Here is a 24,681-nt window from a genome sequence, read left to right on the forward strand (position 1 = left end):
CAAAAGGAATATTAAAGAAATGCCATTTATAACTCATGAGTTCAGTGGTACTCCTGCATGTATGAAATCTCGTTTAACCTATTGTTAAATCAATGATGTTATGAAAGACATCAACAAGACAGTTATTAGTAAACATAAGATCCTATATCAACCAAAAATCTATGAGTTCTGTGGCCAGAATTCTAGCACAGATTCATTGATGGAGAAACAAAAAATACCAAAGGTTATTATTTTACAGTGGAAGCTGACATAAAGGAATCCACAGCTTTGAAAGTTGACTCGAGGTTCTATATTCTACAACATTGCCAGAGGCTATCAGAGATCTGAGGGGGAGGCTTTACCCATTATGTTATAACCTAAGGCCCTTGTGAGCTTTTGAATGGGCCAACAGTAGGGTTTAGGTTGAGAGGCTATTCCTGCAATTTCTTTACATAAATAATCTCCTTAGCTTTTAATTTTTTCTTGTTTCTTCTAAAAATAGAACATTTTGTGATAAAATGTATGTACTTAAAATTTTACTTTATTTCAGCAAATATTTAACCACCTACCACATAACACTATGTGCTAGGTACATAATGCAACTAAAAAATGTTCATGTCTAGTGTTTGTGTTTAATAAACAATGCTGCAGACCCCATACGGTAGCTACAGATGTAGTAATGGAAGAAGGTCAAGAAAATAAGGTCAAGGATACTCAGGCCTTTTGGAATTAAAGGTCATTAGTGTCTAAATTCCATCAATGGCATTTCAAGTCTACAGGCAAACTTCCTAGAAGTTGGAATTGGAGACAGTTTACTCATCTGATTATTCTACTTTCCCATCTGACATTAGGGTTGAACTTATGTGAAATGCATTCTGTATAAACCAGTTTATAAACATCAGTCTATAATGAAATTGTACTAGACGTGTCTTGAGATGGAAAAAATAATGTGTATGAGCAGGTTGATAGTGGTAGTGGGCATGGAAAATGGGTGCTTGGATTATAAGAATTTAGCCATGTTTCTCCTCTGCACGTGGGGACACTGGTCTATGTCTGCACCCTCTATTTGGCAGTTTCATCCCTATAACAGAGAAAAAAAGTGTCTCACCAGGCCCTGTGGCCTGGTTAACACTGTCACTGTGATGATGATACAGTACATTAGGGACACTGCAAAAAAAATGTAACATTGACCTAATCAGGTGCCAAGAGAGTCCAACAACCAACTGCTGTGCTCACAATCTAGATCCCTATATTATGTGTCCTGAATGAAAAAGATCATTGGCCAGATGAGGAGAATTGGACTGCAGAAAGACTGAACCTTACTTAGTAGAAAAGTCAGCAAAATTTTCTGAAGAAAGAAACACAGCTAATTTCAGAAACAGGGAAGACCTTAAAATACTATTTAGAATTTTGTTTTAGTCACATTTGGGAGTGCTTGCTGAGTTTATGATTTTTTTCCTTTTCTAAGGACAGCTTTATCTCTTTTTGGCAGTTCACGGAGTGGGGCCTCTAGCAGCTGCACCTACATCATGGGACTCCAGACTAGCGATTACAACAGATGAGCCAGAGCGGTACCAAATCCAGGCAGGGATCATTTGAGATCCATCCCAGAGGTCTGAGCAAGAACAGAAATGCTGACAGTTGGCATACCTCTATAGAGAGGTCCGCAAACTCTGAGATTTTGTTCTAGAGTAATGCTGGTCTAATCCCAAGAGTGGATCCTAGTCACTCTGACCACAAAATGGGCATTTGTACATGTTCTTCACCAAGCAGATAAGCAACATACAGAAGCTTATAAGAGGAAAACATGCAAAAGGAGAAGAAATAGAAAGCTAGATTTACTGCTGCAGCTAAAATTCCAGGAAACTTGTAGTTCTAATATGCTGCCAAAATTCCTAAGTTTCAGTTTACTTGAAAATTTTCTTTATCTAGAAAGTGACTTGTGAACACATACTTTGTTTTGCCTCAATAAAGCTTTGATATAGTCCTAGATAGCCAAACCTCCCCATATCCACAAACTTTCTGGACACAGAGAGTCAGCTCTCTACCATATACTTGAAAGTATAATCTGGGAGCCAATGGACAAAATAAAGTTGGCAAGAAAGAAGAGGCATCTACCATCTCCACTTAGGAGTCCACAACCTTTCAAGAGAAAAGCTTACCTTTGCCAATAGCCACTCCCATATATACACCATCAATGCCTGACCCTCTCACCCTTCATCATAATTTCCTGGCAAACCTCAATCTTGGTTAAACCTGTTTTAAGAGATGAACATTGGTAAAAAATACACATGAACATTGGTAAAAAATACACATGAACAAAATAACTAGTCTCACTTTAAATGAATGCCACTGCCTGTCTTCAAGCCTTGATCCTGCCTGGCAACTGCACTGCATTCCCCTCATCTATTCACTCTTTCACCGGATTGGATGATTAAATTACTTAGCCACATCTTCCTGCTTCTCAGGCTCTAACATCTCTCCTCTTTCACTCTCAGCAGGAGACCTTGGTTCCCACTTGACTATGAAAATGGAAGCAATTAGAAGAGTGTTTTCACAAGCTTTCACAACCTGAGCAACCAACCAGATTTCAGTGCCCCCATATACTCTTTCTTCCTATTAGTATGAATGAACAGCATTCCTATATAAAGCCAGTATTCACATCTGTGTATGTGAACCTTGTCTCCCCCTTCTCCTGTTCATGAACATACACTGTCAAATGCCTGCCCCCATCTGCATTTTCTTTAAAATTATAGCTCATAAGGACAGCTTTTTAAGTGAAATGGGAGGAATTCTAGTGACTGAGAGTTGAGAAGGACTGTGATCCAGATAACTTTGGACCCCCACAACAAACTCTAAGGAAAACAATGGCTTAGTACCCATGTGAAAATCCCTAGGATTCTCTGCTCCCATGCCCACTCTGTCTGTTCTTTTTTCTCTTCTTTTCTTTTTTTGTCCTCGTTCTTAACTAACAATTAAAACTGCAAAATCATAACAGATGAAAAGATAAAGATGGTGTATACACACACACAGACACACACAGGAATATTATGCTGCCCTAAAAAATGAAATCTTGCCATTTGCAATGACGTGGATGGAACTAGAGAGTATTATGCTAAGCTAAGTAAGTCAATCAGAGAAAAGACACAAGTATCATATGATCTCACTGATAAGAGGAATTTGAGAAACAAGACAGAGGATCATAGGAGAAGGGAGGGAAAAATGAAACAAGATGAAACCAGAGAGGGAGCCAAACCATAGGAGACTCTTAATCTCAGGAAACAAACTGAGGGTTGCTGGAGTGGAGGGGGTGGGATGGGGTGGCTGGGTGATGGACATTGGAGAGGGTATGTGCTATGGTGAGTGCTGTGAATTGTGTAAGACTGATGAATCAACACTTGTACCCCTGAAACAAAAAACACATTATATGTTAATAAAAAATTAAAAAATAATAAAAAATAAAGAAGTGAAAAAACCCCAAAAACAAAAAATAAACTCTGCAAAATCATAGATACCTCGGGGTGTCTGGGTGGCTCAGTCAGTTAATCATCTGACTCTTGGTTGTGGCTCAGGTCATGATCTCAGGATCATGAGATCAAGCCCTGAGATGGGCTCTGTGCTCAGTGCAGAGTCTGCTTGAATTCTCTTCCTCTCCTTCTGTCCCTCCCCTGGCTCATGCACATATTCTCTCAAATAAACAAGATCTTAAAAAAATCATAGATACCTCTAAGGTTCCATTCGCAGAGACTGAAGAAATGCATAGGCTGGTGGGAGGTTATGCCTCCTCTCCCACAAAATATTGTTTACTGTCAATAAATAATTAGTACTGACAATTTATTTATCAAACACTTCTGAGACTCAACTCTTGCTGTTTTTTAAAAATTATTTTTTTAAGATTTTATTTATTCATTTGAAAGAGAGCACAGAGGGAGAGTGAGAGGGAGAAGCAGACTCCCTGCTGAGCAGGGAGCCCAATGTGGGACTCGATCCCAGGACTCAGGGATCATGACCCGAGCTGAAGTCAGACACCCAGCTGACTGAGCCATCCAGGCACCCCTAAAAATTATTCTTAACTGAAGTACAACTTTTAGTTTTCTTTCAGCCTTGTTGTGTAAGAGGTGAATTCTTTCTGAGGAGATATTTATTCCATGAACATTTAACTGGATATAGAATTTGAGGTTTACTGTTTATTTTGTCTCAGCCCTTAGACAAAATTATTCAGTTGTTTATGACATTCTTTGGCTAACTGTTGAACCTTAGTTGATAACTTATCTTTCCTGTTTTTTTTTGTTTTTTAGTATTTCCCTCTCTCCACTCTCCTTCTCTCTCACGTTTTGAAAGCTCACCACAAAAAAAGTTAGTTGTTGGATTTTTGTTTTGAACTCTGCACAGGACACATTCTCTCTCTCTCTTTTTAAAATCTGAGGGTTCATATCTTTAACTCTGGAAAATTTTCATCCATCTTATTTTTGAAAATTCCTCTTATTTATTCCTCTTCTTTTCCATATTATAAAATGCCTATTAGATATGTGCTGGACACCTCATTCTGTCTTTCATGTCTTTTAATTTGTCTTTAATATTTTTCCATCTTGTTCTCTCTTTGCACTAAATTTTATATAATTTCTTCAGTTATATTTCTGGTTTATTAATTTTTTCCTCAGCTGTGCTAATCTGCTATAAAACTTATCCATTAAATTTTTTTTGAAAAAAATTTTTATTAACATATAATGTATTTTTTGTTTCAGGGGGTACAGGTCTGTGATTCATCAGTCTTACACAATTCACAGCGCTCATCATAGCACATACCCTCCCCAATGTCCATCACCCAGCCACCCCATCCCTCCCACCCCCCTCCACTCCAGCAACCCTCAGTTTGTTTCCTGAGATTAAGAGTCTCCTATGGTTTGTCTCCCTCTCTGGTTTCATTTTGTTTCATTTTTCCCTCCCTTCTCCTATGATCCTCTGTCTTGTTTCTCAAATTCCTCTTATCAGTGAGATCATATGATACTCGCGTCTTTCTCCGACTGACTTATTTCACTTAGCATAATACCCTCTAGTTCCATCCACATTGTTGCAAATGGCAAGATCTCATTCCTTTTGATGGCTGCATGATATTCCATTGTATATATATACCACATCCTCTTTATCCATTCATCTGTTGATGGACATCTAGGCTCTTTCCATAGTTTGGCTATTGTGGACATTGCTGCTATAAACATTGGGGTGCATATGCCCCTTTGGATCACTACATTTGTATCTTTGGGGTAAATACCCAGTAGTGCAATTGCTGGGTCGTAGGGTAGCTCTATTTTCAACTTTTTGAGAAACCTCCATACTGTTTATCCACTAAATTTCTAATCTTAACTATTATTAGTCCCTTTAAATATCTATGAGCTCTAATGGGTTATTTTCCTATTAGTCTTCCTTGTCAGTGCTTCCTGTTTTAACTAACTTATATTACTTCTTAATACTAATAGTCTCATTTTGTTCACCTGCTGATTCTCTGTCATGATGGGAATTTTTTAAAAAGATTTTATTTATTTGAGAGAGAGAGCACAAGTAGGGGGAGGGGCAGAGGGAGAAGCGGACTTCCTGGCTGAGCAGGGAGACTAACAGGGGGCTCAAGCCCAGGACCCTGGAATCAGGACCTTAGCTGAAGGCAGATGCTTAGCTGACTGAGCCACCCAGGTGCCCCATTTCATGGTGGACTTTGATTATGAGTTTAGCTGCTGGGAGGAATATGTCTTTAATTCTGTTGTCTTGTGCCCTGCATCCTGAGCATATCTGTGTAGAATGGTTTGCATCTTCTTTGTGGGGATCCAGATTAATAGTAATTGTAAGAGGAGGAGGAAGAAAAGGGGAAGGAGGAAGAAGAATAGGAGGGGTAGGATTATCAGCAACAAGTAACATTTTTTGAGTTTTTATGATTTTCCAGGCATTGTTTTGTGAACTTTATTTATATTAATGGATTTAATCTCCACAGTAACCATACATACATATACAATTATATCTCCATTTTAAGGTGGGGAGTTTTAAATAGATTGTGCAAAAGTCATGCAGCTAATACATGGCAGAGCTAGAATTCAAACCCAAGTCTGGCTCCAGATTGCAACTAACTGCTATGATATTTGCTGTGTTTCTAGACATGTTACTATGCTGAGAGAAGAAATTAAGATCCTTCTCCTATGTCCTGTATCTAGCATGTTCTACATATGCTTGGGCTTTTCATTTTCTATGGAGGATATATATTTTTTAACCCAGAGATTGGGCAAAGAATACACATCCTTACCCTTCCTTGGGGTAGTCAGTGGTTTTACTAGTTTCTATTCCTAGCACTGAGCAGTCCTGTGAATCTTCTGGATTCATGCAGAGATATGAAATCCAGCTTCATAACCCATCAAGTCTAGGTCACAATGTTATTGAAATACCTCTTTGGACAGTTGGATTACTGACATACCATTCATAGTTCTGGCTTTAATTTCTCTTTTCATTTTTAATACCTGAGGATGTTCCTTCCTTTCTCTTTATTTCTTCCATTGATTCTTGGTTTCTTTTCTTTACTGTTTTATTTCTTTTTAAGATTTGGTTATATATTTGAACTTCTTTTTTTTTTTTTTTGATATATTTTATCCACCATTTCATTGTACTTCTAGATAGAGTTTGGGTGGGTACTTCATTGTATTAGGTTACCGTTTATGGGGAATCTTCAGACTTAAATAAAGAAAATGACCTCCCAAGTAAAAACAAGTCAGAGTAAATAAGTCAAGAAAGAGGAACAAAAAGCCTATATAGGAAACAATGCTAAGAAGTAAAACTAATAAAATATAATCTAAATAATTATTGATATTGTAGTTGTGAATTTTAATGCAATTGTAAGCAAAGTGAAAATGCCTAAGATAGATTTCTAAAATGGAGTACATAGGGTCTAAAACAACAACAAAATTAATAAAAACCTGAACTATGTTCCAGGTGATTTAAAAGAAGCAGAATTTTTGTTTGGATCATTGACCTATTATTGATACAAAATTTTAACAGTGTTTCTGACCTTCCCCCCGACCCCGCCATGAGACCTTTAGGACATCTTTATTACCTTTGCTTTTTGCCAATTTTTAATGTAAAAGACATGTAATATTTCACTGTTGACTCTTTAAAAATAGAACTAATTACCAAAGAGAGAAATATACATATGTAATACCATGGCTTAATTTTTAAAAAATTATCTTTTTCTTTTCCAGAACAACTCTCAGCTTTATGATTATTAACATCTGTGGTTTGGGAGCCATGTCAAATATTTGAGATTTCCCAATTCATGGACTTTGGCTTCCTGTTTTGCCATTTACTTTGGCAGGTCAAGAAAAGTTTGCAATTCTTTACAGAGAGAGATAGACTATGCAATGGGAGTTGAATAAATTTTATTTTTTTCCCAGGCTTCATGCACAAAAAATTGACCTGAGTCTTTTTATATAGTTTTTTAGTCCTTGGCAATCTGCTTACTTTTATCTTGTTTATATGCCTTTTGAAATTCTGCATCCCCTATGAACAGAACAGAGAAAGGAATTTGTTCATAATTATTCATTTGTCCAAATTAAGTGTTTCTGTGAGGCAGACTATGGGTTGCTTAGCTTTATCAGGAAAAAAAAATTCAGCTTCAGCACATTCTGCCCATTCAGTACCAATTAGTCAAATAGATCATTGGCAGTTGTGTTTAGGCGTTAGTAGTGAAAAAAAATAGCTAAAGATTTCTCATACACATTTAACTACTTTGTTTGGTTAGTGATTGTTTTTACTTGTTTATTGCACTTTCCCCATCTTGGTCTCATCATGTCCGACAGGCTAGTCCCATTTTCCTTGTTTACCATTTTACCCCTTATCCCTGAAGTTGAAAGGCCAAGTGCACAAACACAGGGTTTGTTTTATTCCCAACCAACCACTGAACCATCATTTCCCTACCAATAATTGGCTTAGGGAAGAAAAGGCAGAAAACAAAACAAGTTCATCATGTGCAGCTTGATCTGACTACACCCCCTTTCAGAAAGCAGCCTGGGTTAGGCGCCCATTTAAGGAATAAATGAAGAAGTAGCAATAAGGAAATTTTAATTGTTGCTGTACACAAAAAGAGAACTGTACGTTGACAGTGTTTCCAGAGTACTTTCCTAATTTTTCTGACAGTAAGTAATGCTCCGTTTTGTTGTGCTATGCCAAGTATGTGGGTGGACACTGCTAAAAATCATCTATTTTTCAGATGTTTCTAAATACTCATATGTATTATATTGAAGACCTAATAACAAACTTTTTCTTTTTATTCCCAACCAACTTTTATTGTGTAGGTACAACAGTAGAATATAGGAAAGTAGTAAAATTTGCTTCTGTACTAGCTGAGGGAGAATTGTCTGAATATTTTGTTATGCAAATAGAAAATAATTTAATTCTGAGATTAGAAAAACTGAAAAAAAATTTCTCGGCTTATTTGCAAACATTTGGGCAAAATTACTTTCCATGTGATATCTTTTTCTTTCTTTCTTTCATTCTTTTTCTATCTTTCATTCTTTTTCTTTCTTTCTCTTTCTTTCTTTCTTTCTTTCTTTCTTTCTTTCTTTCTTTCTTTCTTTCTTTCTTCCTTCCTTCCTTCCTTCCTTCCTTCCTTCCTTCCTCTCTCTCTCTCTCTTTCTTTCTTTCTCTCTCTCTCTGTCTCTCTATCTCTATCTCTCTCTCCTTACTTGGTAGTTTGTTCCCTCAGTTATTCAGGGACTTCTGAATTCAGAAAATTGAGATGAGTTGTTTTTTTTGTCTGTGTGTCACAATCAGGTTTCAGCTAGTCTGAGTTTGGATTCAGCAAGCTGAGCCTAAAGCTGTTCAGCTTAATCTGGAAGGTAATACTATAGGAAAACAGTTCATTGGGGTTACATCTAATGGACATAATTAATTATTCAAATGAATTTAACTAATCAGAATTTTGATTAACTTGATTGGCTCTGGCATTTCTATTTAAATGCAAAAAACAAAAAATTATTATTAATCAGATGAGATATAATTCAATTACTCTATTCATATAGTTGAGTTTCTGTTATAAAAGGTAAGAAAATGTGAAATATCTTACAGGTTCTAAAATCTAATGATATCTTTTCCATTGTTATACTCTGTATTTCTGTAAAATTGTGATACTGGCTACTATCTCCCCACCATTACCCACTCTCCCAAATAGCTTACTATGAGTATATTTGATGTAAAATTTTGCAGGCATGTGTTATTAAAATAATATTTTAAATACATTTTTTGTTGTTCTTAAAGGTAGGAAATATTTTCCCCCAAAATATGATCAAGATTTTTCTTTTCTCCCCTACTTCCCAGGGTTTTTCTTATTACACTTATTTTTCTAGTTTATGTTCCACCTTGTTTCCTTTTCTTTGTTTCTTAATGGCAGGCTAAATGCATATGAAACAGAAAAGTGTGTATCAGCAAACTCAAGCGCTTCTGTGCAAGAATTTTCTTCAGAAATGGAGAATGAAAAGAGAGAGCTTATTGGTATGTTTGAAAGTCTGCCTCTTTCTGCAGTTCACATCATTCTATTTTACTGCCTAATGATGCTCTTAGTTTATATTTTAAGTAGCAGACTGGATTTATTGATTTTGAGGTTGCCTCCCATTGTACATGTTGAACCAAGAGACTCATAACAGTCCGTGACACGTAATGTAGAATTGCAAAAGACTAAAAATATTACTCATTTTTTTTAAAGAGAGTAAGTGAAAATTCAATTGTATGGTAAATTGTAGCAACTTTTAAAGCTGCTACCATATGTAATAAAATTAGAGTAAAGAAATAATAAAAAGGATGCCTGGCAGAGCGACGTTTTAATTTGGGGGACTTATTTTCAAAGCCGTGAATTTTATACACAGAGATTATTTCCAAGAATTATAACCAAGTAATACCATTGATGGTCAGTTTGCATTAGGTAGGTAAGCTTTCTACAGGAAATAACCCCAAATCTCAGGGGCTGAACTCAGCAAAGATTTATTTTTCATTATACTCACAGTCTAAATAAGGTTGGCTGTGAAACTGAAATAGGTCTGGTAGGTGAAGGAATCTCCTCCACACAACCATTCAGGGACCCAGCCTTCTTCTTCTTCTTTTTTTTTTTTAAATATTTGTTTTTATTTATTTGACAGAGAAAGACACAGCGAGAGAGAGAGCACAAGCAGGGGGAGTGGGAGAGGGAGAAGCAGGCTTCCCGCCAAGCAGGGAGCCCGATGCGGGACTCGATCCCGGGACTCCAGGATCATGACCTGAGCCGAAGGCAGTCGCTCAACCGACTGAGCCACCCAGGCGCCCATGGGACCCAGCCTTCTTAATCTAGGGACTCTGCCATCTCCCTAGGCCTTGGAGACCTCCCCGGGATCCCCTGCATCCAGTCAAACTATCAGGAAGTACAGGGGGATCTCGGTTGTTTGAGTGCCTGATTCTTGATTTCGGTTCAGGTCATGATCCTCAGGATTGAGTCCCGCAGCCGGCTCTGTGCTCAGCGGGGAATCTGCTTGAGGGTCTGTCTCTCTCCCACTCTCCATCTGCCCCTTCCCACCCCCATGCTCTCCTCTCTAAAATAAATAAATAAATCTTAAAAAAAAAAAGACCAGGAAGTACAGGGACTGAGAATATAGAAGGTTGTGCACGGTTTCACAAGCCAGGCCTTCAATGGGTATATAGCATTTCTGCTCCCATCCCATTAGCTAGAACTCAATCACTTGGTCCTATTTAATTTTCAGAGGCTGGGAGTGTTGTCTAGCATTGTGCTAAGCAGGAAGAGATTACTGATAATTGGTGAACCACTAGGCAGTCTCTACCACTTAGTTCCTTTTCATGTTGTTTGATTTCCAATACAAGAATGTGACAACTGACAAAAATGTTGCTATTTGCCATCATGAACTCTGTCTGGGATAGTCTGTGTCTTATAAAGTCAGATGCCCATGCATAAGAATTGTCATCCTATTAGTCACCCTGTTAGTTTCTATGATGGCTTCTGCAGTAGTTCATGATTTAATGCAAAAGTTTAATCTAGTGTTGGAGACTGACATATGTGGCAACTATCTCAATATGCATCTTTTGTTGGGTTCCCTTTGCTCTGAAAAGCGGAGAGCAAAAAGAAGCCTACCCTGTGGCAAAATTGGAATTTGTCTTCAATGGTTCTTTGGTATTGACTGAACTTTTTAAGGGAATATAATCTAAATTCATTCTTTTTTCCCCTGTTATAGGAATGGGCACTCCCAATACTTCTGGGCCTGTACATGGGACTATTTTCACATTTCAGAGAAAACACGTATTTTCCTGAATTGCCTCCTCAAGATCTGGGAAAGGCAGATCATGTTAATAACTCTATAGCTATTGTATATACACCTATCTCTGATCTAACCCAGCAGATAATGAATAAAACAGCATTTGCTTTTTTGAAAGGTAGGTGTACTAATGGCAATAAAGAATTGCTGTTATTATTTTATATCTTTTTGATACAATGTAGACATGTTTAATTTGAACTTACAGTGATCTATTATGCTAATTATTTAGGTATCATGACAGCTTATAAATTTAGTTAGCTTTTTCTTTCCCTCATAACAAGTAGCCTTTTAAATCCTTTCAGCTTGATGGGGGTCCAGTTTAGGGAGGGCTACATTTCTACTGGAATTTACCTAAAACAATAAATTTATTATTTCGGATTTGTAGCATAGTGTTTAGGAGAATATGTCACTTGTGGGTGCAGATGTTCTTAACGTGGAAATACAGTGATTAAGATTGATAACTTAGGAAAAATAATCTAAATAAAAGAAATGAAGTCATGGTTATTAAACAGTAATTTCAGAACCATGAAAAGTAAGGATGGATAATCTAAAGATATCCTGTCTGTATATGGTATACTTTGTAAACATCTTTAGAGACTTTCATTCTAAATTAAGTCACAGTGCAACTGAGATAACTAAGGTAAAATGTGTATTTCACTCATGGGAAAAGTGGGTGCAGTTTGGCTGTCTGCTCTCTAATCCTCAATTTCTAATAGGTGACATTCATGAGTTAGAGTCACTTTGCGATCTTAGTTTCCTCACAAGGCAAAGATCAGATGAGGTGTCTTTGCTTCAGTAAATCTGACATCTGGAATCCCTTGACTATATAATAACTACTCCAATTACCTCTATTTTTGTATCCCAATTCTCTTACGCATACTTACCCTAGCATAATATTTTTATATACCTGAAACTTGCCATAATACTTACCATTATTAAAAGAAAACACTAAATTCTCATGCAAGTCCCCTGATTCTATAATCTAAAACATTAAAAAAAATTTCCCTCCTTGTCTTTTGGGTTCAGTTTAATTTAAATGGAAAATGATTTTAGTTTAATTCCAGTGAAAAATATATGATGACACAGTTGGATATCACATTCCATTGTGGTGAAACTCTGTATAATCCTGCATGTCTATTTTTACTTTGTCATTTACAGAAAGAAGGATCATTGGAGTACCGAATCAAAAATCCATGGATAAAATACTTCTAGACAATATCACAGGCATTGTGGGAATTGTCTTTAATGACACTTTCTCTTATAAGTTAAAATTTTTTCAGGGATATCACATTCCATTTTTGAAGGAAGATCTTTTCGCAGGTGATTTTGCATATAAAATATCGTGGCATTTTTCATGTTTTTAATATAAGGGATAGGTCAGGATGGGCAACAGAGATGCTTTTGATAGAACATGAGAAAACAGAGAAAGCACATTTTATTGCTAAACTTATTCCAAGGTCAATCATTTATTCCCACCAGAAGATGACTCTTAAAACATTATCGAGTCACCCAACAGATGTAAAGTGAATGCGCAGGTGAATGTTGCAGAGGATACTGAGAGTGATCAAGACTGAGAGGTCCTAGCGTCAGCTGAGGTTCCAGGTTAGCGGGAAAGGCAGACATTGAACAGTTAATGACAAGTGCAAGGAAAGGTGCTGAGGGTGGGAGAATTTGACCAGGGGTTCCTAATAGGCTGTGGGATTAGAGAAGCCCTACCTGGCAAAGTGAGGTTTAAACTAACAAGAAGGAGTAGCACAGGGGGGTGGGGTGGTGCTAAAGGCATTATACTTCAGAGAGAGGAAGGGCAAGTGTAAAGGTCCTGGGGTGACAACAGTCATCTTTTAGTATATATGGGAGAAGAGCAGTTTAGCTGAACAGTGAACATGGAGAGGAATGAGGCTGAAGTTACCCCAGGGCTAGATCCTTTGATGTCCTACACACCTAGGGTGATGGAGGGCTGTGGAGGTACTTTAATCAGGGCGGAGAAGTGAATAGACTCCCAAGCTTAAGGGAGTTCTCTGGATATAGCCCAGAGAGTGGATTGCAGAGGGGTCAGGGAGAACGCAGGGAAACATACCAGGGAGCCTATGGTGGCTGGGACCAGGGTGGAGGCAGCTGAGGAGAGGGAATGGGTTTGAAGACCTTTTAGGAAGCACAATTGATATGACTAAGAATTGGTTCTTTTCCATTCATTCACTGAGTGTCTACTATGTGTCCTGCACTGTTCTGGCCCTGGGGAAGGACGTGAGCAAAACAGAGCCTGCTTGCATGAATCGTTCCAGTCAAGGACAGGGGGCTGGGTAAAACGATGCACTCTGCCAGGTGGTGATAAAACAACAAAGTAAAATAGAGCAGGCTTAGAAGATAGAGCCTGAACGCTCTATTTTAGATGTTGTTACTTACGGTAGCCAGGGAAGACCTCTGTGCTGAATTTGCTTTCGAGAAGAGGTAAGGATAGAGGGAAAGAGTGAGCCATGGAACCATCTGTAGGGAGAGGATATGAGCAAAAAAAGTGGTAGCACTAGAGCACATTTAGCATTTTGAGACAGAGCAAGGAATCCCGTATGGTTGGAGCAGAGTGTTTGCTTTCATCATCTTCTTATTTTCTAAGACTTTCTGTTAATGTTGGTTATGCTTTTCTTTGTGCTTATAGCTCATTGTTGGAATCTGGACGATGAGCATTCCTGTTCTCTGTCCAAATACTGGAGTAGTGGATTTGTGGCTTTACAAACTGCAATTAATGCTGCTATTATACAAGTAAGAAAAGTTCTAGTCATTAATGTAAGCTAATTCCATAGGCATCAAGGTTTTGATGAAAGATGATATATCTCAGGTTTTCATGTTTATAAAATGAAGCAGGTATACAAATGCTGAAATTGGATTTAGGCAAAGGAACACATTGTTTTTGTTTTTAACTTGAAATTTTCGAGTAGTTTCAGAATGACAAAAAATTGCAAAAACCATGTGCAGGGAGGTCCATGTACCCTTCACCCAGTTTCTCCTGTTATATTTTGCATAACCACAGAACAATATTAAAATCAGGAAATTGATATTGGTATAATCTCCATAGCTTATTCAGATTTCACCAGTTTCTGTTTTTTATTTTTATTTTTAATTTTTTAAAAAAGATTTTATTTATTTGACAGAGAGAGAGACAGTGAGAGAGGGAACACAAGCAGGGGGAGTGGGAGAGGGAGAAGCAGGCTTCCCACTGAGCAGGGAGCCCGATGCGGGGCTCGATCCCAGGACCCTGGGACCATGACCTGAGCCGAAGGCAGACACTTAACGACTGAGCCACCCAGGTGCCCCAGTTTCTGTTTTTTAAATAATGATTTTATTTGTTTAAACCCTACTGTAGATCACAACAAACCACTCTGTGATGGAGGAGTTGATGTCTCTTACTGCTATAAATATGAAGACTTTACCTTTTATTTATAAAGACATTCTTCAAAAGGAGTTGTTTATTTTCTACTGCCTGCTTTACTTTTTTCCATTTATATATTTTTTATCACTTAATGTTACAAAAGAGAGAAAAAAGTGCAAGGATTTTATGAAAATGATGGGTCTGCAAGAATCAGCCTTCTGGTGAGTGAGCAATTCAAGCAGTGCAAATGAAGAATCAGAAATTTGGAAGCAGTAAACAAAGTGTTATTATTTCAAAAGGTTATGGGTTAATCCTGACACATTGGCTCTCTTTTCTTTTGTTCAGATTTTTTTATTTACTCCTTTTAAAATTTTGCTCTGCAAAATAGCGATTATAATTTGCTGAGAGCATTTTCCATGCCTTGAATATATTAAGCTAATGCTGTGATAGAGGTTCCATGAAGATCGAAGAGTAAAAGAGATGCCCAATGTCAAAAGGATGATATGTACCAGAGCTGGGACTCCAACCCAGCTGCCCTGATTGCAACTCTCCTGCTTGTTCTGCCCACAGTTATCATTTGATTCCTCCACACTTCCTCATGTTGAAAAAAGTATGATCCTATAATGGCTAGCTTGTGTTCAGAGGTTTGGTCACCAGGGATATATTTTTTGCAGCACTTAAATGCCATATGTTGGAGTTGAGATAGCATATAAAATGTGCCCAGCACGTACACCACACTTAGAATGGCATAAAAGGGCTTAATAAGAGCATTTGCTTCATATATTGATATATTTGTATCTTGCCTCATTCATAAATGATTTAAATGATTTTTAAATATATATATTTAAACATATGTATATTTATCCAAATATCTATGTGTATTTTTATTATAATAAAAACAAGTAATTGAGGAGTAGAAACAAGGACCTAACAAAATGATAAGTAGGTAAGACTAGCAGATAAAAATGCAAATCATACAAGCTCTATGGCCAAAGCAGAGAATTCTGCACTGCAATCAGTTACAAAATCCACATTGTCTAGGAAAAGGAAAAAATGAAAAATAATCTGTTTATTTTACCCTAAAAGAAGCTTAACATTTTTCAGTATCAAATCCTGTAAGATATTTCTTTGTATAGTCCCCATATCAAGAAAATTACTCTTTATGAATGTAGGATTACCTGGAACTGATAAGGAGTTATTTGCAAGCCACATGTTCTCTGAAATAAAATTATGTCTAGGAAATTTTAAATTTTCTATAAAGTGTATTTGATTAAAAGAGGGAGTTTTGATTCTCTTATACCTTAATCATGAAATAGAAAAAGAGGAAACTGTTTCTGAAATGAAAAGGGAAGTAGAAAAGTGGTTTGCAGTGGAACTTTGGCAAATGCAAAGGAATGAATGGAGTCTATTAGGAGGGAAAAGGGGGGAAATCTGTGTAAAAAGGACCATTTTTCAGTCCAGGGAATATCCTGTGGGGCAGCATCCCTGCAGTCACCCAAAAATAGATAGGCACAAGTCAACTCTAGATTAAAATCAGAAAGGTATTGGATATTCAGATGTGGGTTCATTCTCAGGATAAATGCTTCCTAGTATTCATGTAACCTAAATTTAACAAAATAGTTTTATATGTCCTTAAAACTAAGAAGGAAAAAAATCCGAAATGTTTTTATTAAGTACAGGGTGTCTGTTGGAAATAAACTTTTTGGCAACCTTTTTTTAAGTAATGTAATAAATGTGAAATGCATCAGCATTTATTATTTCAGTGTGATACCTGAATTACTTTGTTTTTATCATGAAGGTTTTCAATGCTTTATTAACATCTTCCCCCCCGCCCCTGCAATTCCCTGCAATGAGTTCCCTTTTCTAGGTAATGTTTTAAGTTCCTTCATTTCTAATTCTCCTACTCTATAGATTTTCAATTCCTACCTATAGTTGTTCCCTTCTGTACTCAGGAAGTGGATTCTGCAAAATGCAATATGCTTTCCAAAAACGCTGATGTTTCTGACAAAGGCTGAATCACTGTAATGACATGACCTTTAAAAAGAAGTCGAATAAGCAGTAATTAAACCTATTGTACTGGGACATATTGATGCAAGTTCCTGGTTTTAATAGTCTTGCTATTTTTTTCAGCTGTTGAATTCTTATTTAGTTAGAGGCAATTTTATATAGAGGAAAGAGCTGTGGACTAGGAAGGACTGCAACAAATCTTAGCTTTGTTATTGATTTACTTTGTTGACCTTGAAAAGACCCATTAAGTAATAAGAGGAACTACAGGTTTACTTATCTGGAAAATGAGAAGCTTGGACTCAAACACCCTGCAGGCTCGTTAGATCTAAGACTGAATACTATTTCTTAATAACTACCTCATAAACATGTGAACACCAGCACATCTAAAGCAAAGCAGTGTGAACACTTAAGGGTATACCATTATTTACGTCAGTTTAAAAAATAAATCATAAATAAGAATAGCAATAATAGGATGGGCTTCGTGGCATTATGAAATTTCAATTTTCTACTACTAGGGAGAGTGGAGGTCCTGCCGGCTGAGATCCTCAAAAGTGGTCAATTATCATCTGCCCCAATGCTTCCACGGTTACTTGATTGATCAGCAGCTGTTAAATTTCCTCCCACTTCTACAATTAGAACATCTCGTTAATATGTGATAACACTAAAGATAGAAAAAGCTTAATCTCTTTAATTTAGCAGTTACACCTTAGAGAAACTTTTGTGCATTTTCCAAAAAAGACAAGTACAAGAGTATTCTTTTTTCCTTTTTTTTTTTAAATTAGTGTCAGAGGTAGAATTTAGTGATTCATCAGTTGCATATAACACCCAGTGCTCATTCCACCAAGTGCCCTCCTTAATGCCCATCATCACCCAGTTACCCCATGCCCCCACCCACCTCCCCTCCAGCAACCCTCAGTTTGCTTCCTACAGTTAAGAGTCTCTTACGGTTTGCCTCCCTCTCAATTTTCATCTTATTTTATTTTTTCTTCCCAAGTACAAGAGTGTTCTTAGCAACAGTGCATCAGAAATAAAAATTGGAAACAACCTAAATGTCCATGGGCAGGAAAACTTTGGGATATATTCAGAAAATGAACTATTACACAGCAGTGTATAACATTGTATATGTTGATTTATAAAGGCAAGCAGCAGAAGGACATATGCAAAATGATATTATTTATGCAGTGTTCATCCTATTTATACAATATGTGAACCCGGAGTGGATGCCTAGCCAGTAGGCAGCAGAACAGCCATGCCAATGTGGTATTAGCAATATTGTAGTTACTAATCTAGGTGGCAAGTAGAAGGGTAAATATTGTACTGTTCTTTAGATACTTTTATATGTTCCAAATATTTCATAATGAAGTTAAAATAATTGAAATAAATTTTTGTCTTTTTTTTTTAGGCTCTCCTGTGGCTTAATCTATGCTGGCTTCATCTTCATTATTTCCATAATGATTACAGTTATTATAACATCTACCCAAATTATAGTCATGACAGGCTTCATGGTCATATTTACACTCTTTTTCTTATATGGCTTCTCTTTGGTAAGTTCATACATTTATTACCACATTCTCTGCTTTAGATCTTAGCTATCTGTAGCAAAAATTAATTTCTCTGGAGGTTATTACAGTTATTTCCTTCATGTCCATTTTGTGTGTGTGTGTGTGTGTTTGCTTGAGAAAGTCTCAATGAGTGTGAGAAAATGAGGTAATGTAAATAAAATTGGACCTCTCTTTTGCATAAAGTTCTGAATTAATGAAATGATGCATCAAAAAGAAAAAAAATCCTGATTCTGAAAATATTTTGACTCTAAGACTTTTCTAGAAGATTTTAGTGAGGATGCCCTTGAGGGGTGGACCCATCTCTTTTCCCCAAAGGTTCTCTGTAATATGGTGGCTTTCACAGTATCTCCCTCTGACACTCCACCTTGCCCTCACTCTCCGTGTCATGACTCTTCGTTCATAAAACAAGGGCCTCTAAATTCTGCAGAGGGTACGTAGATGCTTTTTGTCAAAACATTAATGTAGGTGCTTTCAATGTTTCCAAGTCTGCATTTCTATTCTTTCCTCAACTCTCATACAGCTTTTCCCCGCCCTTTCTTAGCAACTAAAGCCCAGTAGCTGAGGAGGGCAAAAAAAGAGACTCTTTACAAAAGCGTTGAGGGAAGGGCTGAGCATTGTTGTACCTAAATATTTTCATCACTGTCTTACTGATAAGTACTTATATTATGATCTAAAGATCGGTATTTTATTGTGCTGCCAATGATTCTCAGTGAACTAAATCTGCTTAACGACTAGATGTCTTCTCTCTCTTTCAGATAACTTTAACATTCCTGATGAGTGTGTTGTTAAAGAAAACTCTCCTCACCAATTTTGTTATGTTTCTCCTCAATGTCTTTTGTGGGGGTGTGGGATTCACTGTATATTATAGACAACTTCCTTCCTCTTTGGAGTGGATTTTGAGTATTTGCAGCCCTTTTGCCTTCACTGCTGGAATGAGTAAGGTAAGGATGTAGTTAATTGGTTTATTACTGAACTTTCAAAAGAATTTGATATTTCATTACTCTTCATAATCACTCTTTCAAATTAAGAGCATTTATTCTAAACAATTTTTTCCCTAAAGTTAGATTTGAAGATGTTATTATTGCATTGTAGAAAATCATCACACAAGGAAACTTGAACAAAAACGTCTTAACTAAGACAGATTTTCACATCTCAGGTGTTATTTTCATTTTGAAGTATTCTCTTCTTGTTTTTCATATGCAACTGTTTACCTTTCCTTGTACTTTATATATTGAAGGCATTCTCTAGTTTATTAAAAACTGTTGTGTAAACCTCTGTTTGAACCTCAAATCTGAAAAGTTTTCAGGACTATAAAGAGTTTAGCAGTGAGGTCATATGATAAATGTCTTTCTCTGATAACATAATAAAAAAAAAGCATATAAAAAATGCTAAAAAAAAGAGTTTAGCAAATAATTATAAAGTATATCAAAATACTCATGAGCCAGATCAAGATATGGAAGGATGCCACAAGTCCAAAACTTCTCCAAACACTCCTTCCTCCTAAAGATGAAAGTGTTGTGATCATCACTTCCTGCCTTTTCATTTATCACCTAATGTGTGTTCCTAAGTATAATTTTTTAGTGTTGCCTGTTTTCAACTTTATATAAGTGATACTCTACAAAGTGTTTTTTTTTTAATCTGGCTTTTTTCCCCACTCAACATTATGTTTTTAGATATCATCCACAGTTGGAGTGTCGCTGTAGTAGAGTGTTCTGTAGTATCCTATTGTGCGACTGTGCTGTCGATTTTCTTATTGATGAACAAAAATATTTTCCAGTTTTTGACTAATATTAACTCTGAAAAAAAAATTCTTATACATATTTCCAGTGAATATGAGCATTCAGTTCTGTTTGGTATATACGTAGGAGTTGAATAGTAGGACCTAGGGTGTGTATATCTTAATCTTCATGGCTACTGCCAGATATTTTTCCAAAGTGATTGCATCAGTTTACTTTTGCAGCAAGAGTTTCAGAGTTACAGTTCTCCAAATCTTCACCGGCATTTGGTATTGTCAGTCTTCCAAATTTTAGCCTTTCTGGTGGATCTGCAGTAATAATCCTTGTGGTATTAATTTGCATTTTCCTTATTTTTTTATGAAATTTAATTCTCTTTCATATGTGTAGAGGTATTTTGGTTTTTCTCTTTTATAAAGTACCTATCCAAGTCTTTCCTCCCATTTTTTTAAAAAGATTTTTTTTTTATTCACTTAAGAGAAAGAGCGCAGGAGAGAGAAGGAGTGAGAGCGAGAGCATGAGCAGGGGGGAGGTCAGAGGCAGAGATAGAAGCAGACTCCCCTCTGAGCAGGGAGCCTGACAAGGGGCTCAATCCCAGGACCCCAGGATTGCAACCTGAACCGAAGGCAGACGCTTAACCAGCTAAGGCATCCAGGTGTCCCTTTCCCCCGTTTTTTAACTGAAATTTTTTCTTTTCCTTATTACTTTTTATGGATTTCTTATATATACTGTATATGAGACATTTTTCAGTTATTTGTTGCTGACATTTTTACTCTCTTAACAGTGCTTTTAATGAACAAGTTTCTTAATTTTGATAAAGTGCAGTCTGTCAAGTTTTCTTCTCTGTAGAGTGCTTTTGTATCTTTAAGAAATCATTGCATTCCCCAAGATTATAAAGATATTCCCCCATGTTTTTATCTGGAAGCTCAGTTGATTTTGCTTTTATATTTAGATATAAAATCCATTTCAAAATAACTTTTGTGTATCTATAGGTAGAAGGAATATTAATTTTTCTACATGAATATGCAATTTCTTCTGCTTCATTTATTGAGAAGGCCATCCTTTCTTTGAACGGACTGTAGCATTTCCTTTGTCACAGCTCAACCAATCATGTATTGACCTGTCTATCTTTGCACTGTTGCCACATTGTCTTGTTTTTGCTGATGTGTCTTGCTATCTGGTAGTAATAATTTTACCACTTGATTTTCTTTTCCAAGAGAGCCTTTTCTATTCTAGGTTCCTTGAATGATGTAAATTTTAGAAGTAACTTATCAAGTTATACACACATGTATGTGCGCACAAAGCTGTTGACATTTTGATACAGTTGAATTTTTCAATCAATTGGAGGGAAATTGACACTTTTTAAAAAGATTTACTTATTTATTTGAGAGAGAGAGAGCACTTGCGGCAGGGAGGGGCAGAGGGAGAGGGAGAGAGAGAATCTCAAGCAGACTCCCCACTGAGCACAGAGTCCATCCCTGGGTGTGTGTGGGGGGGTTGGATCCCTTGACCCTGAGATCATGACCTGAGCTGAAATCAAGAGCTAGACGCTTAACTGAATGAGCCACCCAGGCGCCCCAACACTTTTTTAAAATCATGAACATGATATATCTTCACATTCATTTTCCCTTAGTAATTGTTTTAGTTTTAAGTATTGAGTCTTGCACATTTTTTATATAGTCCAAAGTTTTTGATACTTTTGTTGCCATTATAAATAGCATCTGTGTTTAAGTCCTTATTTTTAAATGTTTGTTGTTAATGTAGAGAGATGCAACTGATTTCTGTAAATTGGCACTGTATCCGGTATTCTTGCTATATTCTTTTCTTAAAACTAGTATTTTTCTGGACTTTATCTTGAGATTTTCTTACATATAGTCATGATGTCTACAAATAATGAGGGTTTATTTTTTCCTTTTGCAGTTCTTATGCCAGTCACTTATTTTTCTTGTCTTATTGCAGAGACTGGGACCTTTAGTACAATGTTAAATAGAAATGCAAGCAAAGGAAAGGCTTTTAACATTTCATAATAAGCATGATTTTTGTTGTTGGTCCTTGTACATCTATTTTACCAGATTAAGGAAGTTCGCTTATTTTCTTAGTTTTGAAAAGACTTTATTGTAAATGGATATTAAATTGTATCAAATGTGTTTTGTGCATCTATTTGATTAAACACACTAGTGTCTTCTTTGATCTGTTTTATGTTGAATTACATAGATTAATCTTCAAATGTCACCCCAAACTGTGTTCCCAGAATAAACTCAACTTTGTCATGAAATGTAAGATTTTAACATAAGTAGAGTTGTATATTGTCTAGCGTGAGGAACTGGGCTTGAGAGCTGGACTTCCTGTGTTCTGAGTTCACCTTTACTGCTCCTAACTATGTGATTTTGACTTTGGTTGGTTAAGCTACTCAATTTCTATTTGCTTCACTTTTACCATATGTAAAATGCACATAAAAATAATAAGGCTTGTTCTGGGGGTTATGATGAGGATTTAATGAGATATTTTTTTTTAAAGATTTTATTTGTTTATTCATGAGAGACAGAGAGAGAGAGAGAGAAGCAGAGGGAGAAGCAGGCTCCCAAGGAGCAGGGAGCCCAATGCGGGACTCGATCCCAGGACTCTGGGACCATGACCTGAGCCGAAGGCAGACGCTTAACCGTCTGAGCCACCCAGGTGCCCGGATTTAATGAGATATTATAAACAGCCTTAGAACAACACCTAGAACATAACACTTATTATTACATGAGAGAATTATAAACATATCTTTATTTGCAGTAATAACTAGAAAAAGAAGTTCTCTTATCATTATTCTACTAAGATGTTTCGAATCTTCATATTCTTTCTAAATATTTTTTGCTGCAAAGAATAAATATTTTGCAATATTACAATGACTTTATGAAAACAAGAAAATGACTTATCATTTAAATTCCTATTCTTAGGGGTGCGTGGGTGGCTCAGTTGTTTAAGTGTCTGCCTTCAGCTTAGGTCATGATCCCAGGGTCCTGGGATCAAGCCCCGTGTTGGTCTCCCTGCTCAGTGGGGAGTCTGCTTCTCCTTCTGCCTCTTCCCCCTGCTCATGCTCTCTCTCTCAAATAAATAAATAAAATGTTTAAAAATATCCCTATTCTTAGAATATTGTATTTTTTAAGTTGGTATTTCCTTCTAATAGTCCCTGGATTGCTGTCAAATAGAAATAGTTACACCAGTAACTTCATTATAAAGCCTTCTCAAAAAAGCTGTTTAATAAAATGATAATTCTTGCTGCTATGCTGAATTATTTGTATGTATTTATCTTAAATATTTATTAATTACTATTTTTGTCTGAATCTTAGATTATCTACTTGGATAATACTATGAATGGTATAATTTTTCCTGACCCTTCAGGAGACTCGTATGTAATGATTGCAACTTTTTCCTTATTGGCTTTTGATGCACTTTTCTACTTGGCATTGGCATTATACTTTGACAAAATCTTACCCTGTAAGTAAAAGTGGCTTTTCTCTGACCTCTGCACGTATTTATCATATTGTACATTTTTACTGAGGGTTATATAAATGTATATTAAGCAATAAAAAATAACAAATATTTCCCATCACAAGCTGAATGAGTTCTTTATTTCTACTTGATAGTTCTAATGGTTTGAATTTATATGTAAAAACAATTATTCTTCTGATTTTAATAATATACATTACAAATATACAGTAATTAAATGTTACTTTTTTCAAGAATCCCTGAACATGTTTTCAAAGAATGATATTTAAGATTTGTTTCACAACAGGCTGAAATAAATTAGTTCTTAACATGGCTTTGGCTAGGGTAGAGCCATCATATGGTGAAAATGCTTCTTAATAAATAGTTCTTGGGACAGCTGGGTGGCTCAGTCAGTTGAGCATCCAGCTCTTGGTTTCAGCTCAGATCATGATCTCAGGGTTGTGGGATCGAGCCCCATGTTGGGCTCACTGCTCATCAGGGAGTCTGCTTGAGATTCTCTCTCTTTTCTCCTCCCTCCACCTGTGCTCTCTCTCAAATAAATAAATAAATCTTTAAAAAAAAATAAATAGTTCTGACAAGAATGTGGGGCAGATTGTAAACTGAACCACTAAAAAGGGCTTCATGTATGGAATAATCAGGTTCTCCCTTATTCCCCCTAGGAGGAACATTTCAGAAGGGGAGATGTCCATCCTTTAAGGAAATAACAACATAAAAATTAGAAAGAACATTTTCAGCATTATTCTGAACTTTTTTGTATGTTGTTCATATTTACAGAACTATATTACTAAGTTAAATTTTCTCTATCTTACAAACAAAAATTTCCCAAGTCCAGAATTCCTTCACACATGCTAAAATCAGAACGCTTTTTTCCTTGCACAATCTTATTTATTTATATTATTTTTTATGTTCTTTCCACTTCATATTTAAAGCTGTCTTGTATGTTTCTATGCAATTATTTTATATATTCCTATCTTTCTGTGACTTCTGGTTTAATATCTTAAAGCTCTTCATAACAAATCCTACTTCATTGTTTTAAATTTGGAAAATGACAATATATTTATCCTGAACAGATACAATTTCTTCCTGTACTTTGCATTCCCATACCATATGGATTTCAGTATTATGTCCAATCATATTGTTGTGATCAAGTGGTTTCTTTCTTTTTCTTTCTTTCTTTCTTTCTTTCTTTCTTTCTTTCTTTCTTTCTTTCTTTCTTT

The 24,681-nt window shown here is 36.3% G+C and overlaps 2 protein-coding genes across 5 annotated transcripts in view; both read left to right on the plus strand.

Moving 5' to 3' along the window:
* ABCA10 (ATP binding cassette subfamily A member 10) overlaps nt 1-1,591 on the plus strand; it is a 62,570-nt gene extending 60,979 nt beyond the window's left edge. Inside the window, 1 exon segment of the mRNA XM_035026356.1 lies at nt 1,472-1,591. The gene's annotated coding sequence lies outside the window, so the exon portion shown is untranslated.
* The window catches only part of ABCA6 (ATP binding cassette subfamily A member 6), an 81,127-nt gene that overhangs the window by 890 nt on the left and 55,556 nt on the right, over nt 1-24,681 (plus strand). The window contains exons 1-9 of one of the 4 annotated variants that reach the window (XM_035026158.1): nt 1,513-1,592; nt 9,401-9,501; nt 11,223-11,421; nt 12,462-12,623; nt 13,957-14,060; nt 14,662-14,888; nt 18,077-18,218; nt 18,992-19,177; nt 23,305-23,452. In XM_035026158.1, the coding sequence (XP_034882049.1) occupies nt 9,406-9,501; nt 11,223-11,421; nt 12,462-12,623; nt 13,957-14,060; nt 14,662-14,888; nt 18,077-18,218; nt 18,992-19,177; nt 23,305-23,452 (1,264 nt within the window). In that variant the 5' untranslated portion in view covers nt 1,513-1,592; nt 9,401-9,405. Of the gene's footprint in view, nt 1-1,512; nt 1,642-7,954; nt 8,148-9,400; nt 9,502-11,222; nt 11,422-12,461; nt 12,624-13,956; nt 14,061-14,661; nt 14,889-18,076; nt 18,219-18,991; nt 19,178-23,304; nt 23,453-24,681 lie in introns of those variants that run through there. The other 3 variants (XM_035026157.1, XM_035026160.1, XM_035026159.1) reach the window with 3 other exon arrangements.

This window comes from Mirounga leonina, unplaced genomic scaffold (genome assembly GCF_011800145.1).
Source record: "Mirounga leonina isolate KUSES-001 unplaced genomic scaffold, KU_Mleo_1.0 Mir_197, whole genome shotgun sequence".
Taxonomy (NCBI): Eukaryota; Metazoa; Chordata; class Mammalia; order Carnivora; family Phocidae; genus Mirounga; species Mirounga leonina.